The 17,867-nt window shown below is 37.2% G+C and overlaps 1 protein-coding gene across 1 annotated transcript; it reads right to left on the bottom strand.

Annotated features, from left to right (window-relative positions):
* Window positions 1-13,666: 13,666 nt before the first annotated feature.
* Window positions 13,667-14,238, bottom strand: LOC148025142 (replication factor C subunit 2-like). Its single transcript, XM_087693813.1, has 2 exons — window positions 14,152-14,238; window positions 13,667-14,025 (listed from the first exon to the last, which is right to left on the bottom strand). The coding sequence occupies exons 1-2, from the start codon at window positions 14,224-14,226 to the stop codon at window positions 13,924-13,926; spliced, it is 177 nt and encodes a 58-aa protein (XP_087549939.1). The 5' UTR covers window positions 14,227-14,238; the 3' UTR covers window positions 13,667-13,923.
* Between the last annotated feature and the right edge of the window lie 3,629 nt (window positions 14,239-17,867).

Genomic DNA, 17,867 nt, shown 5'->3' with positions numbered 1-17,867 from the left:
CAAATACTAGTGAAGTGAGCTCAAGCTCAACCAATGATCTGAGAGCAAATCCAAGCTCTATGTCGATCTTTGAGAGTTACTACATCAATGTATATAGCCAAGATATAGCCCGAATCTAAGAGGTATTAAATATCCATTGAGAAGTACGATCAGCCCTGCTGTAAACAGCTTGAAATCACTATCCAAAATTAAGCTAAATCGTGTTCAATCCAGGCTCAAATCAATATCCAAGGCAAAGGAAACATGTGGCATACTCCACATACATGGATACATCATGAAGCTCCAAAACCATATATGTATGCATTAGGCATAAACTCCCCTGTAAATGCTTGCTGTCTAGAACTGTATATAGCCATAAATCCTATGAAAAATGAGCTATCAATGGCTCAAAACATCCCACAAGTGCTCCAAAGCATCAACATAAGGTCAAAACACATAATAGCATCCTCGTAGCATAATACAAGCCATAGGCATAACAAAACATGCTGTCCTAGGGCCGGGATGGTCAGCAATCATTGCCAAGGTGCCAAGGACCATTTCCAAGTTGTAGAGGGGCCTGGGAGTGAGGAAATCTAACAGGGGAGGCAGGAGCCCAACAGGCGCAAACACGCCAACTACTATTGGGTTTGATGCTGCCTATGCTGAGGGTTATGGGGCATATGGGGGGAACCAATGATGCTCAAAGAAGCCCACTTAAGTGGCAGATCAAGCCCATTCAAGGCTGGTGCAAGCTGAGAAGCAACAGAAGCATATGAATATACCTAGGTGGAAGAAGCCATGGCTGCCCGGGAAGGAGACCCAATGAATGTAGGGACTCAACAGGAAGCTAAAGACTCCACGAACCAAGCTTGAATATTCATGAATCCATGATCTAATACCAGTTGAAAGGTGAGAAGGATCGAAGCTTGCTTGGAAGAACTATGGCGGGAGAGCAAGAGCAAGAAAGAGAGAGAGACCAAATGGAAACTCCAACAGTCACAATGTGTGACCGGGCCTTCCTTTATTCAAACTATCACTAAAAGAATAAAGAATAAAGTGACAGTGATGGGTGCCCGCCACCTACAATGTGCCGTGGTGGCGAGTATTGTCAGTGTAGTAATACACGAGCGGCTAGGCGGAGATGCCTTTACCCCCAACAAAGAATTCAAGGTAGGCACTTTGCAGATTTACCCTCTTTCAGACCCAACAAAACTATCAGATTGCCATCTAAGCAATACAGAAGAAGCTAGTTTTTTGTGTGGGTTTTTGGTCTACCAAGGAGCTCCATGAGATATAATGCTTGGAGATTGCTTTTGCGAGTAGTCCCAGACAAGGATTTTGTTTATCTTCTCAGGTTCTATCAATACATAGTGCTTTGAATCATTGAGCTTTGTCTTTATCTTATATATCTCCTGCATATTCATTTTCTTCTCTCCTATCTCCTATTCTCTAGTTCCTTCTCTCTCTGATCCCCCCAATGGATACGACCTTTTGACTAAAACCCTTCTGATAATGTGCCTCTTTGGGAATGCCACAATTCAAAGTAGTATTAGGTGACCTATTTATCAAATGTACAACAATCACCATAACCTTAGTCCAAAATTATTGTGTAAGACTAGCACTAGATAACATATGTCCCAATCGACAATGTCACAAAGATACATTTAGCTGCTCAATTATTATAATGATTTTTTATAGACACGAAGAGGATACAATGTACCACATTTGTCTCCCTTAGCAATAATAAATTATCCCTTGTGGAATTTTGAAAAGAAACTTCCAAAAGTAATAGAGTATCTCAAGGCATCCAATTAACCAATAAATATCAAGCTCTAAACTGAAGTTCACACCATTAAACTTTTCGATGTTGTACAATTCCCTATCCATTGCAGATAATGAAGCCATTAATGCAAAACAACAACCAACTACAAGTGATGGTAAAAAATCAGCAAATTGCACCACAAAATTGATAGACTCTCTACAATACTTGCTTAGTATAACCACAATTGAGCAAAAATAGGAAATGAATCGCTACTCAACAATAATACATATATCACTACCCAAACATTGTGAAAATCACTACATTTGGTTAAAGCATGGCATTATAATATCAATGTTCCTCACATATATAGTACCATAATAATATTCAATTATTTAAAAATACATTAGAAAACTGATCTTCCAAAAACTCTTGCAATACATAAAAGGATGGTGCTCTTGCTCATTCACCAATAAATATTCATAGACAATATAACAACCTACATAGCTTAATGAGTGTTATAACATATACATAATAGTCTCCACTCCTATAACACTTGTTGCATATAGTAGCAGCCAACAACAACCTTCAAAACTATGAAGTCTAAAATCTGCAATCTATGTTAGACTACTTGCAACCTGAAATTACTTGTTTCTAGTCAACTTATCATTGGTTACCAATGCTTGGTAACCTCTATACATCTCTACAGTGGACACTGTAACCCTTAAACTATTTTTTGCAATTTTTGAATAACTTGTATAGAATTGCAAAAAAAGACAAAATAGCCTTTGCGACACTTACAGGTCTAAAATGGAGCCCAAAACAACCCTAGATCAAAAAATGGAGTAGACTAAGCCATTATGGCTGCTTTGAGAATTCATCGACCTCTTTGCGTATGATAAATCTCATTCAAAATAGAGAATATGAAGATTTCACCTTATTGTATTATCACTCAATGAATAAAGAATGAGTGTGTATAAATATAGTTAAGGTTAGTGAGTAAGATGGGTGGGAAACCACATTGGCCTTTACCCCAACAAGGCACATGCAATGAATCCCATAAGCACAAAGAGAGGTGTGTATCCAAGTTGAAAACCTATAAAACAATGTACTTGCAACCATAAAAATCAATCAAGTCTCTCTTCTTGCTCAACCATGTTTTGCAACATGGTATCAAATCCTCTTTCCTAGAGGTTGTGAGGTTGTCGAACTATTTTCTAAGAAGCCATTGGAGTGAAGATCGAAGGTTGAAGGTGTCAAGCTCATTGAGAAGATAAGAAGGCCATTCAACCTTTGAGGTATAGGTTTCCATTGTGGTCTTTTTCTGGTTTGGTTTGAAGACTTCTATTGTTTAAATGAGGAGGAATGGCAACCATTGAAGTGGTTGTACAAGGTCTACGTATTTGCTTCTTGTGTTTTCTTATCATTTTTAAGGGGCCAACTTAAAGTGGTTGCTTGTTTACCAAGCACATGCTCTACTTCTTCAAAGAAGTTGGGGGGCAACTTGTTTCATAAGCATAAGGCCTACTTGAGAAGGGGGCTTCTTATCAAAAGATGGGGGCCTAGTTCATTGAACAAAGATAAAGAGATATATATTTATTTATTTATTTTATGTTTTAGCTTGAAGCTTTGAAGCTCCATGTTTATTGGACTTGCTATGTGAGGACATTCTAGTCAGAATCAACATTGTCATGCCACATAAGAGGCTTGGTCTGGTTGTACCAACTAGCAAACGAATTATTTTTGTTGTTGCCTTCTCTTATAAGGTTTGTTGAAAAACCATTTGATTTAGCTTCACTTTAAACCTCTTTTCAAATATATGTTGCATAAGTCTTGTTCACACAAAACCCATGCCCAATTGGTTTCAAACAACCCTTGTTCACATTGTAAATATCTAAATCGGTTATTTTAAAGTCTTTTTCATAGTACTACATATCTAAAGCAATTTGGCTGCAAAAGACTATTCCTATATACTTCAAACCAAAAAATATACATTCAAGAATGTCATTCCCATATGTCTTATTAAAATATGGTGAATCCTCTTTATAACTAGAGTTAGACGTTGTCGTGTGTCACTAAAAAGATCTCGATGTTCCCAAAATGTCTAAAATAGCAAGAGTGAAAATTTTTAATGGTGATGGTTTTCATAAGTGGAAGATAAAAACTATGTACCACTTCATGCGCAAGGACGTATGGGAGTTATTTGAAGAAGTGGAAGATCCTAATGATCTGCAATGGAGAAGAAATAATAATAAGGCATTAGGAATTATTGCATGGGGGCTTCAAATGATATACTTCACCACATCTCTAGCATAAAAGGGGCAAAAGATGCATGGGAAGAGCTTGATAAAATATTTAATTCACGATCAAAACATTCAAAAATTAATCTTTTGATGGACTTCTTTAAATTGGACCTAGGCACCTTTGATTCCTTAACATCACTCATCAACAAATTCAAAAGTATAAAGGTGTAACTATCATCCATTGGAAAAGATTATCAAAGAAGATGAAGCAATAGTTTTGCTCTTAAACAATGTTGATAAACCAAACAAAAGCCATGAGCATTGTGGCTATACTAACGAATGTGCCTGATAAAAAGCTCAATGTAATGGAAGCTACATAGTACAAGCAAGATCAAGGCAATGGAGTCTACACCAAGCCCCGTAGCAACTACACTCTATAACAAATATTCTTTTTCAAAGATTGCAACATATACATGAGAAATGGACATAAAGAGCAAGACTGCTAAAACAAAGGAAAACCAAGATGCAAAAATTGCAACAATTTTGGACACACTGAGAAAGATTGTTGGAATAAAAAGGCAAACATTATACATGAGTCTTCATCATCTTATGAAGAAAATTCTAAAAGCATTTTTTAAAAGTTGCCTACACTTTTTAACATTGCATGGAGCTGGAGGCCTTGCAGGCATTCAAGGGGGGAACCTATACCTTTAGGTGCACTTGTCTAGAGGGTGAGCTAGCACCAAGGGGGTTGCTAAAATGTATGGTGCTAGAGGTACATGTAATGAATCCCAAAAGCACAAAGAGAGATGTGTATCCAAGTTGAAAATCTATAAGACAATGTACTTGCAACCATCAAAATCAATCGAGTTTCTTCCATGCCAACATGATTTCTCACTTCTTCTTTTTCTTTCCACCATAATCTATTCCTCTCTTCTTACTCAACCATGTTTTGCAACAAAGCGAGGGAGATAGGGTTCCAACCACCAGGCTTCCCTAACTCAAGTGCATTACACTAGACATGGGGGTGTTTTTTTTTCCCCTAACTTGATATTTCATACATGTAGTGTTGTGAATGTGGGTTTATTTTTTTCTTTTTTTTCTCCCTCTCCTTTAAGTAACTTCATGTTTTGTCTTCCATAAACTTGTCGTTTGCTCATGATCTATGTAGTCATCACTAGTTCAAATCAAGTGCAACATGCAGTCATAAATGAGATTTGATCAGCTTGAAAGTCATTTGCATCTATGTATTTGACATCTTTGGAACTCTAACATCATTTGGTACCTTGGTGGTTTATGCTCTATTTTGCATTGCTAGTTGCATTGCATATCCTAGTTGCTACCTGAATATTCTAGGCAATGGGAGCTTTGTATTTTGATCTTTTAACTATATTTATATACTCATTTACTAAATTTTTATGAGCAACCATGCTAAAATTCAATTTCAAGTAGCTTCTTTGAGAGGAGACACTTGTGTTGGCACTCCAGTACTTCTTGCTTGTGGATAACAATGTATTGGCTTAGTCTTCCTCATGTTATATGCCTTTTGGCTCAATTTTAGGGCTAATTTATTATTATTACAACATCCCTATTCTCTTTGGTTGGCAGACATAATGGCTGGTGTTTCAAACACTTCCAATGACTATGCTCTCTTTCACATAGAGAAATTGGATGGTAGTAACTTCGGGTATTGGAAGACTCACATTTGGCATGTATTGGTGCAAAAGAAACAAGTCATGCAATTGAAAACCAAGATCATAAAGCTAGAAGATTAAACTAGTGATCATTGGAAAGAGCTTGATGAGCTATGTAAGTCCACCATTATCCTGTCTTTATCTAAGCGTGTTTATTTCAATGTTATTATGACTCAAGGTGGTGCTTATGATTCATGGAAAAGAATATGTGATGTTAATTGTATTGGTTGAAGCTTATGGACCTTCATATGAAGGAGAGCACTTCCATGTCTAATCATTTGAATGAGTTACACTCCATAAAGTCTTTTTTCTTACTTATCAAACTACCTAAGCCTTGGGATACATTACATATTGCTATGAGTATTAATTCTCCTAAAGATAGCTTTAAATGTTGGATGTAGAGAGTGCATTTCTTACAGAAGAAGTGAACAAGAAAAACATTGATGCAACTAATACTTCTCATGCACTTATCATTAGAGGTAGACATGATGACAAAGGTAATAATGACAGCCATGATAGAGACTCACAACTCAAGAGGGGGAAGTCTAAGTCTCATTGGCAGTCATGCAATAAGTCATGTGGTCCTAAACTCTCTCTTATTCAATAATAAATTATAGCTATAAAAAGGGCAAAGGAAAAGTGTATGATAATGCTAAGTCTCCTTATGATCGCATTGTCCCAATGTCCAATAATATGATTGAGGAGATAAATGTTGAGATTCAAGCTCATAGTCCTACCTTAGTTGAATAAGGTTAAGTCGTACTGACTTAACCATGGTTAGTACTAGGTTACTTGCTTTGTGTATGTGTGTGGTACATAGTTGACCTTTGCACTGTGTGTTGAAGACATAGGATGAACAGGGAGCATGTCTGCTACCCTTTGTGCCTTTGCCTTTATCCACATAAGAACATGGTAATTATGCTTCTTCTAGTGGTATGCAGGAGGATGATAGGTTGTTTGCTATGCAGCATGTGACGAAAGGGTTGCCTACACAAGGCAAAGCAGATTATGTATGGTACATAGACTCAGGGGCATCTAACCACATGACTCCTCATGGAGAGTGGTTTGACACATTGGCAGAAGGTGCCCATGGATATGTTTGCATAGGGGATGATACGCAGCATGACATTATGCATACAGGTACTATTCCCTTGATGATGCATGGTGACAGAAAAAAGAGTCTCTATGATGTGTTACATGTACCCTCCATAACCAAAAACTTGCTTTCTGTGGGACAAATGGCTGAACAGAATCTACAAATTACATCCAATAGAGATGGATGCTACATTGAAGAGTATGATCAAGGATGCAAACTCATTGCTAAAGGCTAAAGAAATGGTAGGATGTTTACATTGGATACGAAACTTCTAGCATTGAATGCTGCTATGTACTCACATGACAATGTTGCAATAAGGGACATTGAGATATGGCATAAAAGGATCGGTCATGTAAATGTTCAAAAGTTGAAGAATATGCAGCATAAACAAGTTGTACTTGGACTCCCTAAGTTCAAGCATGTGGAATTGGGACATCTATGTCAATCTTGTCAATTTAGAAAGCAATCAAGGCTTCCATTTATGAGGCATGTAAGCACTACTACTAGACCATTACAGCTTGTACATTCTGATGTATGGGGACCCTCACAGAATGCATCTCTTGGGGGATCATGTTATTATGTGTCATTCATAGATTACTATAGTAGGTACACATGGTTGCATGTGCTAAACCACAAGAGTGATGTCATGGATGCTTTTCAAGACTTCAAGAGACATGTGGAGAAAGAATTGGCTTGCTACATCTCATGCTTGAGATCTGATAGTGGTGGAGAATATGTTTCTAAAGACTTTGATCACTTCTTGGCAGCCCATGAGATTAAAAGGCAATTGACATGCAGGTACACACCACAACAAAATGGTGTGGCAAAAAGGAAAAACAGGGTGATCATGGAATTAGCAAGAGCCATGTTGAATGAGAAGAGCTTACCGAATGCATATTGGGTAGAGGCTGTAATGACTGCAATGTATGTCATGAATCGCACACCAACAGCATGTATACATGAGGTGACTCCTCATGAGAGGCTTTATGGGATAAAGTTAGACATTAGCCATCTTAGGGTTTTTGCATGCTTGGCGTATGTACATGTTCCAGATGAAAAGAGGAAGAAGCTTGATCCAAAGGCAGAAAATTCCATCTTTATTGGGTATGTACAACAAGATAGGAAAGCGTACAAATGCTACAATCCTTCTACTCATGAGACATTAATCTCAAGAGATGTAGTATTTGATGAGCTGAAATCATGGCATGAGAAAAAGATCACATTGATCAATGATGATGATGCTTATTGGGAGACTCATGTACATGCAGGTACAAATGAAAGTGTAGAAATTTATGGGCCTTCTAAAGATGCTACTACATCAATTAGTCCTTGGACAGGTAGATTGAGGACTTCGGCATCTTTGTCCACTAACACAGGTATGTCAATGAGAGGGAGAAATGTGGATAAAGGCAAAGGCAAACTTGATGATGTTGCAGGGCCACTCACTTGTGGTTATGATTCACCTAGCACTGACAACTTGGATAGTGAGTTTGGTATTCCATCAGTTGTGACTCCTGGTGTGAGACATAGATACGTACCACCTCATGAGAGAGGAGAGTCTCATACTGCACCTTAGTTGAGGAGATCAAAAAGAGTCAGGAAGCCTGTGGATAGGCTTACATACAGTGGTTATACAATGAGGCACTATGCATATATGGCAAAAGTCACTAGCTTTAAGGAACCCACAAAGTTTTCTAAAGCTATCTTGGATGATCATTGGTGTAAGGCAATGGATGAGGAATATTCAACATTGGCTGAAAATGACACTTAGGATTTGATTGATTTGCCTGAAGGCAAAATGGCTATTGGTTGCAAATGGGTATACAAAGTGAAGTGCAAATCAGATGGCACATTGGAAAGATACAAGGCAAGACTTTTGGAAAAAGGGTATGCACAACAATATGGTCTTGATTATGAGGAGACATTCATCCCTGTTTGTTGCTAAAATGGAAACTGTGAGGACAGTGATTGCTTTTGGCAACATTAAAAGGATGGAGTATATATCAGATGGATGTGAAGAATGCTTTTCTCAATGGTGATTTGGCTGAGGAAGTATACATGGATCAGCCCGAGGTCCATGTACATCCAGATTTTCCTTTACATGTGTGTAGATTGAAGAAAGTATTATATGGGTTGAAGCAAGCACCTAAAGCTTGGAATGCCAAGATAAGTGCATGCTTACAGAAACTTCGTTTCACTATGGGCAAGGCTGATCATAGCCGATTTACAAAGAAGACAAGGGTTGGTTATGTGATATTAGTCATCTATATGGATGACTTGATCATTACAGGTGATGATGTCGCAGGAATTTGAGAGATCAAGGAAATGTTACATGTTGAATTTCAAGTCAAAGATTTGGGAGAACTGAAGTATTTCCTTGGGATTGAGGTTCTCTCTACATCTCATGGTACTTAGTTTTTGCAGAAGCAGTATGCACAAGACATGTTAACCAAGTATGGTATGTTGGATTGCAAGTCTTTGAGCACCCCATTGAAGCAAAATGTTAAGTTACTTGCAGATGTTGGACATGAGATTGACAATGTCACTATGTATAGACAAATAGTAGGTAGCTTGATTTATCTTATCATTACTAAACCGGATCTTAGCTATTCAATTGGACTGATTAGCCAATTCATGCTGAAGCCTATGAAGCCTCACTTGGATGCAGTGAGAAGGATCTTGAGATATGTGAAGGCTACATCAGATTATGGTCTACTCTATCAGCATGGTAAGCCTTTGGAGCTTACGGGATATACAGATGTTGACTGGGGCTGACTGGGCAAGAAATACCTATGACAGGAGATCTACTAGTGGGTATGCATTTTCCCTTGGTAGTAGTATGGTCAGCTGGAGCAGTAAGAAGCAACCTACAATTGCACTCTCTAGTACTTATCCACAGTATAGAGGTGCTACATTAGCTGCATGTGAGGCAGCATGGCTCATGAAGCTTCTTGATGATTTGTGCATGCAGGAGGTCAGGCCTATCACACTCTATTGTGACAACATGAGTAGTGTGCTCCTAGCCAGTAATCCTATCTATCATGCTAGGACTAAGCACATTGAGGTACACTATCACTTTATCATTGTAGGTGACATTGATTTGGTCCATGTGAGGACAGAAGACCAAGTTACAGACATCTCTACCAAGTCATTGGGTAAAGATAAGTTTGTGCACTTTAGAGAGCTACTTGGAGTGAAGTACCCCACTTGAGCTTGAGGGGGAGTATTGAGATTCAAGCTCATAGTCTTACCTTAGTTGAATAAGGTTAAGTCATACTAACTTAACCATGGGTAGTACTAGGTTACTTGCTTTGTTTATGTGTGTGGTACACAATTGACCTTTACACTATGTGTTGAAGAAATGGGATGAACATGGAGCATGTCTGTTACCCTTTGTGCATGTGCCTTTTGTCCATTTCTCTTTGGATTTCTAATAATAAATGCATTGGGATACAATTCAAATAATTATGTACTCATTATTTCTTCACTTGATGCTACTCAATTGACTTATATTCAATCTGCGTACTCTCAATGTTGGCTTCTTGATTTCGAGGCTTCCTTTCATGTGACCCTACATCATCATTGGTTTTATACATACCACACTATTATAAGTTCAATTAGACTCGGTGATGGTCATGTTTATGATATTGTTGGCATAGGTAATGTGAGACTCTAATTTGCTACTAGTGCTCCATTTGTATTGCATGATATACGCCATATCCTGGCTTTTTCCAAAAGCCTTATCTTAGTTAGACAGTTGGATAATGACATGTATCATGTACTTTTGGTGATTCTACATGGAAGATTATACATGGCAACCTCATTTTTGCTAGAGGTGCCAAGATTGGTAGCTTGTATTCCTTCATTATATGTGGATCCGTTGATCATGTTTTAGCCATAATTGATCTTCCCATGTATCTCTTCAATTATGCCATTCTCTTGTAAATCAAAGTCTCTTTCACAGTTAACTAATGGTTTGCCTCAACACCACTAAGAAACTGCTACTGAAAAATGGTCGAGCCAACCATTTTCTTAAGTGCAGGCCAGTTTTGCATTTCCTCCACCCTTCTAGCTTTGAAAGTTATCCCTCAGCTCAACAGAGACATCCTGGAATGGCATTGTGATCCATATGCAGTTTTGGATTTCTACTCAACTGTGAATGTTACGTATCTTGCAGTTGATGTGTGATGTGTATGCTATTCCAAACATCCACTACATTATGTGCCTTTGGACTCACAGACGATCATGGCTGAGCTGCCATGCATTACATGTAGCTAGCTCTTACATTCGTCTTACATAACTCTACTGCCAAGATGCAGTTTGACAAAAGCAGGTTGAGCTTGTGCTTGGCAAAGGTGCTGTTCTAGCAGGCTGGAGCAAACAGCAAGCAAAATTTAGCGTTTTCTCGCAAAGAAAATCAAATTCCTCTCATTTTGGCTTTCTCTCACCTCCTCCAACCCATTCTCAAGAGTTCTCAGCTATTTCGCACAAATCTCAACCAAATTTCTTTCACACTCAATTAAGGTTATCCAAGAAAATAACCATATTTCTTTTTCAAAATTATTTCAATGTCAATTTTGGCCAAGCATCAACCCAATCCATCAATCAACATAAACAATGAAAAGCAAAAGCAAAACCATATCATGCACGCTTTGACTATATAAGAGGTGAATTTTGCTACAAATTTCCAAACATATGATTACATGTTGAAAGGCTTCTGTAGTGCACAAATGTAAAAACCATATTATATGCGAGTATTGTGATTTCTAGGAGCAATACTCTCTCTCTCTCTCTCTCTCTCTCTCTCTCTCTCTCTCTCTCTATATATATATATATATATATATATATATATATATATATATATATATATATATATATATATATATATATATATATATATAATATATCAAGTGGCTACTCTAATGGTGGGCCACTTCTATTGTTAACTTATTGATTCAAGTTCAAATCTCATTTTTTTTTCTGCCTATACCAAAAGATTCCAAAATGTAAGAGTTGAACCCAAGACCTAATCATTGAGTTCCAATTAACCAACCAAGCTACACCCATTTGCTCTCTCTCTCTCTCTCTCTCTCTCTCTCTCTCTCTCTCTCTCTCTCTCTCTCTCTCTCTCTCTCTCTCTCTCTCTCTCTCTCTCTCTCTCTCTCTCTCTCTCTCTCTCTCTCTCTCTCTCTCTCTCTCTCTCTCTCTCTCTCTCTCTCTCTCTCTATATATATATATATATATATATATATATATATATATATATATATATATATATATATATAATCAAGTGGCTACTCTAATGGTGGGCCACTTCTATTGTTAACTTATTGATTCAAGTTCAAATCTCATTTTTTTTTCTGCCTATACCAAAAGATTCCAAAATGTAAGAGTTGAACCCAAGACCTAATCATTGAGTTCCAATTAACCAACCAAGCTACACCCATTTGCTCTCTCTCTCTCTCTCTCTCTCTCTCTCTCTCTCTCTCTCTCTCTCTCTCTCTCTCTCTCTCTCTCTCTCTCTCTCTCTCTCTCTCTCTCTCTCTCTCTCTCTCTCTCTCTCTCTCTCTCTCTCTCTCTCTATTCTAAGTATCATAGCTCTCTAAACTTTACATATCTCTATTTTGAAGCCCAACTTTGTGGACTTAAATTAACAAAACCAATTTTATTAGCACATTCAACTATGTGTTATGAAAATAAAACACAATATACAAGAATTAAGCTTATAAACTCTTGCACCAACATTATGTGAATTAAATTTACAACTTCATATACCCAAGGCAAGTATAGTACAACTAAACCAAGTATCCAAAGTTGACATGTAAGTTTTGTTTACACGGTTCAATAATGCATTCGTTTTAAATCGCAATTTAGATTAATAATAAATTCATTATTATTATTATTATTATTATTATTATTATTATTATTATACTACATTTAGTTTATCATATTTACTTGTATTGCTTATGCTTTATATTTTTTATTTAGCTTTGAGTTATACATATTTTTACTTGTATTGCTTATGCTTTATGTTTTTTATTTAGCTTCCTACAATGAAACATGTACATGATTTACGTTTGAGTTATACATATTTATTACCTTTCTTGGATTTTTCGTATCTTTGTTTATAGATTACTACTTATATTATTGACACATTTTTATCAAGCACCCAATGGACTTGGGTAATAGCTACTTAGCTACCAATTGAGAATAATTTTTCATTTTAAAAGATAAGCCAAAAGATTATAGCTACTTGGCTACTCTCTTGCTTTCCTTCTATGAAGATTGTAATGCACTTCTAACCCTCGATGTTTAGGCCAAAGCATTCCCTATTTTTCCTTGAGAAAACAACTATCAAACATCCCGGTGTTCAAAGAGGGTCTTAGTCCTTAGAGCAACATCGTCCAAGAACATCATCATCCAGCACAATGGTAACACACACCCATGTGAGAAATATATCACCAACATAGTAGCTGTGACATAAGGATCGTTGCAATGCGCATTTCAAAATCAATAGATATGAAAAGACTACTTCGAGAAATAAATGATTCCTCTTTCATCCAAGGCGCCCGACACCTAATTCGAGTGAAAAGGCTGTGATCCTCAAATATAGTGCCTCATGCCTCCTGATGACGAAGTACATGATAATTTGCCTGTAAGCTGAGCATTCGAAACGATGATGCGACACAATTCGACGCTTAACAAGTTTGTCCATATAGAAGCGCTCCGATCAAACATCTCCGAATGAACAAACTTTGTTTTAAAGGCAATCTGGATTTCCACATACATACATACATACATACATACATATATATATATATATATTGCCAGGAGCTGTACTCCACCATTTTTAAGGGTCTTTTCAATACCCAAGAGGACTAGATTGCTAACCCCTGTACCTAGTAGCCCATGCCTTGATTTCAAATAGGAAATATTCCCATACAAAACAAATTTGCCTGATAAACAAGTACACTGAGTGAGTCCGCATGAGTAGGCAGCACCGTTACTCGTTTCTTGCAGCTCTATAACATCAGCGATGCTAAGCCTCATCCTCCGTGTTTCAAACAAAGTTCTGTACGGCAAAGCTTGTACTACATCAGAAGATATATGAGAAACAAGACCATTTAGCTCAAGCCTCAATATTCTCATAAACTAAACAAATGTGCAGTCCTGTGTCAGATTACACAGAGAACGCATGGTACTACTGGCCACATCAAGCAATTGCAGGTATTCATCTGCCCCATCGATCAAACACTGTGACATAAAGCCTAATATAGTTAAACCTTCCACACGTGTACACACAGAGTTCACATTGTTTCCAATGTAAAACCACAGCAGCAAAAGTGCAAGGGCACATATATCAAAGCAAGACAAAATCACCTTGTCAGCCTCAGCCAGCCTCGCACAAATTCGAGCCTTTTGCTTATCTGATATGTTCTCATCCAGGACAATCATATCATACAACTGAAAGAAGACAAGCAGCGAAGCAATCAAGTAAATAAGGATTATGTGAAGCTGCAAGCAAGGTCACAATTTTCCAAAAATAATGCCATCTAATTCGATTAGTTCTAATCCCCTCATTCTTCTAGACACCTCCCAACCCACCCATGTCACCTCTTAACGTCCCAGCTCTCTTCACTAGAGGTTTTTCCAGAACACATTAGAGCTACTCCAAAACTGGAGTATCAGGGCCCCCGATTGATATAAGTTCTTTGTGACAACTGCTAAGTGTTGCAATCTGTTGTTTCCATCATTTTCTAGTCTAGAAGTGCGGCATGAAGCAACTGTCAATTGTCACTATAACATCATTATGTACAGAGAGAGAGTCAGAGTGTCCATCTGAAAACTTACAATAAAGTAAACATGACTTGACAGTAACACTAAATTCCCCAGCCACCAACAGAGCTTTGGCAAAGGCACTAGCACACTTACAGCAAAACAATATCACATATTTATTCCAGTTTTTCCTAAATGGTGGCCTACCTGTTAAAGTGAAGATAATTATAGAACAATGGTCATGCTTTCTGTAAGGATAGTATGCCAGACATCCTTATGCACTGGTGACCATATAAGTAGACAGTGCACCTTCAATAACTGTCTTCCATTGCATCTGTGACAATAAGGGACTTTACCAGCGTGTGACATCAACATCAGCTCCTTGGACGCCTGTCGACAGTGGGCTTGTAAAGTCTGGAACCCAGCAAATGAGATTCATCATATGCTATTGCATGGTTACTAGATTTTTGTAGAGGATATCTATCACTCTTCCCATACTCCACCTAAATTAATATTTTGACACTGCTTGGGAGTTCATAGTGACACATGCCAAATTTGGAATGTAAGATGTACTCTGGCATTTATAGGCAAAATAGATTTGCAGAGCTTGTACCTGTACCACATCCCATGTGACATCACTGATACTATCATCATTCTCATGGCCACATGTTGGAATTAGATTCACTGTGATTCTAGAGTTGCATATGCAAATCCTTCAGGCCTTAATCAAGATCTAATGTATTTTTTATCCTTTTCACGGTAATGCCCCTCTGGTCAATTATGCCATTCTCTTGTAAATCAAAGTCTCTTTCACAGTTAACTAATGGTTTGCCTCAACACTACTAAGAAACTGCTACTGAAAAATGGTCGAGCCAACCATTTTCTTAAGTGCAAGCCAGTTTTGCATTTCCTCCACCCTTCTAGCTTTGAAAGTTATCCCTCAGCTCAACAGAGACATCCTGGAATGGCATTGTGATCCATATGCAGTTTTGGATTTCTACTCAGCTGTGAATGTTACGTATCCTGCAATTGATGTGTGGTGTATGCTATTCCAAACATCCACTGCATTATGTGCCCTTGGACTCAGACAATCATGGCTTAGCTGCCATGCATTACATGTAGCTAGCTCTTACATTCGTCTTACATAACTCTACTGCCAAGATGCAGTTTGACAAAAGCAGGTTGAGCTTGTGCTTGGCAAAGGTGCTATTCTAGCAGGCTGGAGCAAACAGCAAGCAAAATTTAGCGTTTTCTCGCAAAGAAAATCAAATTCCTCTCATTTTGGCTTTCTCTCACCTCCTCCAACCCATTCTCAAGAGTTCTTAGCTATTTCGCACAAATCTCAACCAAATTTCTTTCACACTCAATTAAGGTTATCCAAGAAAATAACCATATTTCTTTTTCAAAATTATTTCAATGTCAATTTTGGCCAAGCATCAACCCAATCCATCAATCAACATAAACAATGAAAAGCAAAAGCAAAACCATATCATGCACGCTTTGACTATATAAGAGGTGAATTTTGCTACAAATTTCCAAACATATGATTACATGTTAAAAGGCTTCTGTAGTGCACAAATGTAAAAACCATATTATGTGCGAGTATTGTGATTTCTACGAGCAATACTCTCTCTCTCTCTCTCTCTCTCTCTCTCTCTCTCTCTCTCTCTCTCTCTTTATATATATATATATATTTATATTTATATTTATATTTATATATATATAATCAAGTGGCTACTCTAGTGGTGGGCCACTTCTATTGTTAACTTATTGATTCAAGTTCAAATCTCATTTTTTTTTCTGCCTATACCAAAAGATTCCAAAATGTAAGAGTTGAACCCAAGACCTAATCATTGAGTTCCAATTAACCAACCAAGCTACACCCATTTGCTCTCTCTCTCTCTCTCTCTCTCTCTCTCTCTCTCTCTCTCTCTCTCTCTCTCTCTCTCTCTCTCTCTATATATATATATATATATATATAATCAAGTGGCTACTCTATATATATAAAATCAAGTGGCTACTCTATATATATAAAATCAAGTGGCTACTCTAGTGGTGGGCCACTTCTATTGTTAACTTATTGATTCAAGTTCAAATCTTATTTTTTTTTTCTACCTATACCAAAAGATTCCAAAATGTAAGAGTTGAACCCAAGACCTAATCATTGAGTTCCAATTAACCAACCAAGCTACACCCATTTACTCTCTCTCTCTCTCTCTCTCTCTCTCTCTCTCTCTCTCTCTCTCTTCTAAGTATTATAGCTCTCTAAACTTTACATATCTCTATTTTGAAGCCCAACTTTGTGGACTTAAATTAACAAAACCAATTTTATTAGCACATTCAACTATGTGTTATGAAAATAAAACACAATATACAAGAATTAAGCTTATAAACTTTTGCACCAACATTATGTGAATTAAATTTACAACTTCATATACCCAAGGGAAGAATAGTACAACTAAACCAAGTATCCAAAGTTGACATGTAAGTTTTGTTTACACGGTTCAATAATGCATTCGTTTTAAATCGCAATTTAGATTAATAATAAATTCATTATTATTATTATTATTATTATTATTATTATACTACATTTAGTTTATCATATTTACTTGTATTGCTTATGCTTTATATTTTTTATTTAGCTTTGAGTTATACATATTTTTACTTGTATTGCTTATGCTTTATGTTTTTTATTTAGCTTCCTACAATGAAACATGTACATGATTTACGTTTGAGTTATACATATTTATTACCTTTCTTGGATTTTTCGTATCTTTGTTTATAGATTACTACTTATATTATTGACACATTTTTATCAAGCACCCAATGGACTTGGGTAATAGCTACTTAGCTACCAATTGAGAATAATTTTTCATTTTAAAAGATAAGCCAAAAGATTATAGCTACTTGGCTACTCTCTTGCTTTCCTTCTATGAAGATTGTAATGCACTTCTAACCCTCGATGTTTAGGCCAAAGCATTCCCTATTTTTCCTTGAGAAAACAACTATCAAACATCCCGGTGTTCAAAGAGGGTCTTAGTCCTTAGAGCAACATCGTCCAAGAACATCATCATCCAGCACAATGGTAACACACACCCATGTGAGAAATATATCACCAACATAGTAGCTGTGACATAAGGATCGTTGCAATGCGCATTTCAAAATCAATAGATATGAAAAGACTACTTCGAGAAATAAATGATTCCTCTTTCATCCAAGGCGCCCGACACCTAATTCGAGTGAAAAGGCTGTGATCCTCAAATATAGTGCCTCATGCCTCCTGATGACGAAGTACATGATAATTTGCCTGTAAGCTGAGC

Source organism: Lygodium microphyllum, chromosome 15, assembly GCF_053477565.2.
Source record: "Lygodium microphyllum isolate KBCC chromosome 15, Lygodium_microphyllum_v1.1.10, whole genome shotgun sequence".
NCBI classification, from domain to species: domain Eukaryota; kingdom Viridiplantae; phylum Streptophyta; class Polypodiopsida; order Schizaeales; family Lygodiaceae; genus Lygodium; species Lygodium microphyllum.
The sequence above is the reverse complement of the archived record's forward strand: the minus strand, read 5'-3'. Positions and strand labels throughout refer to the sequence as shown.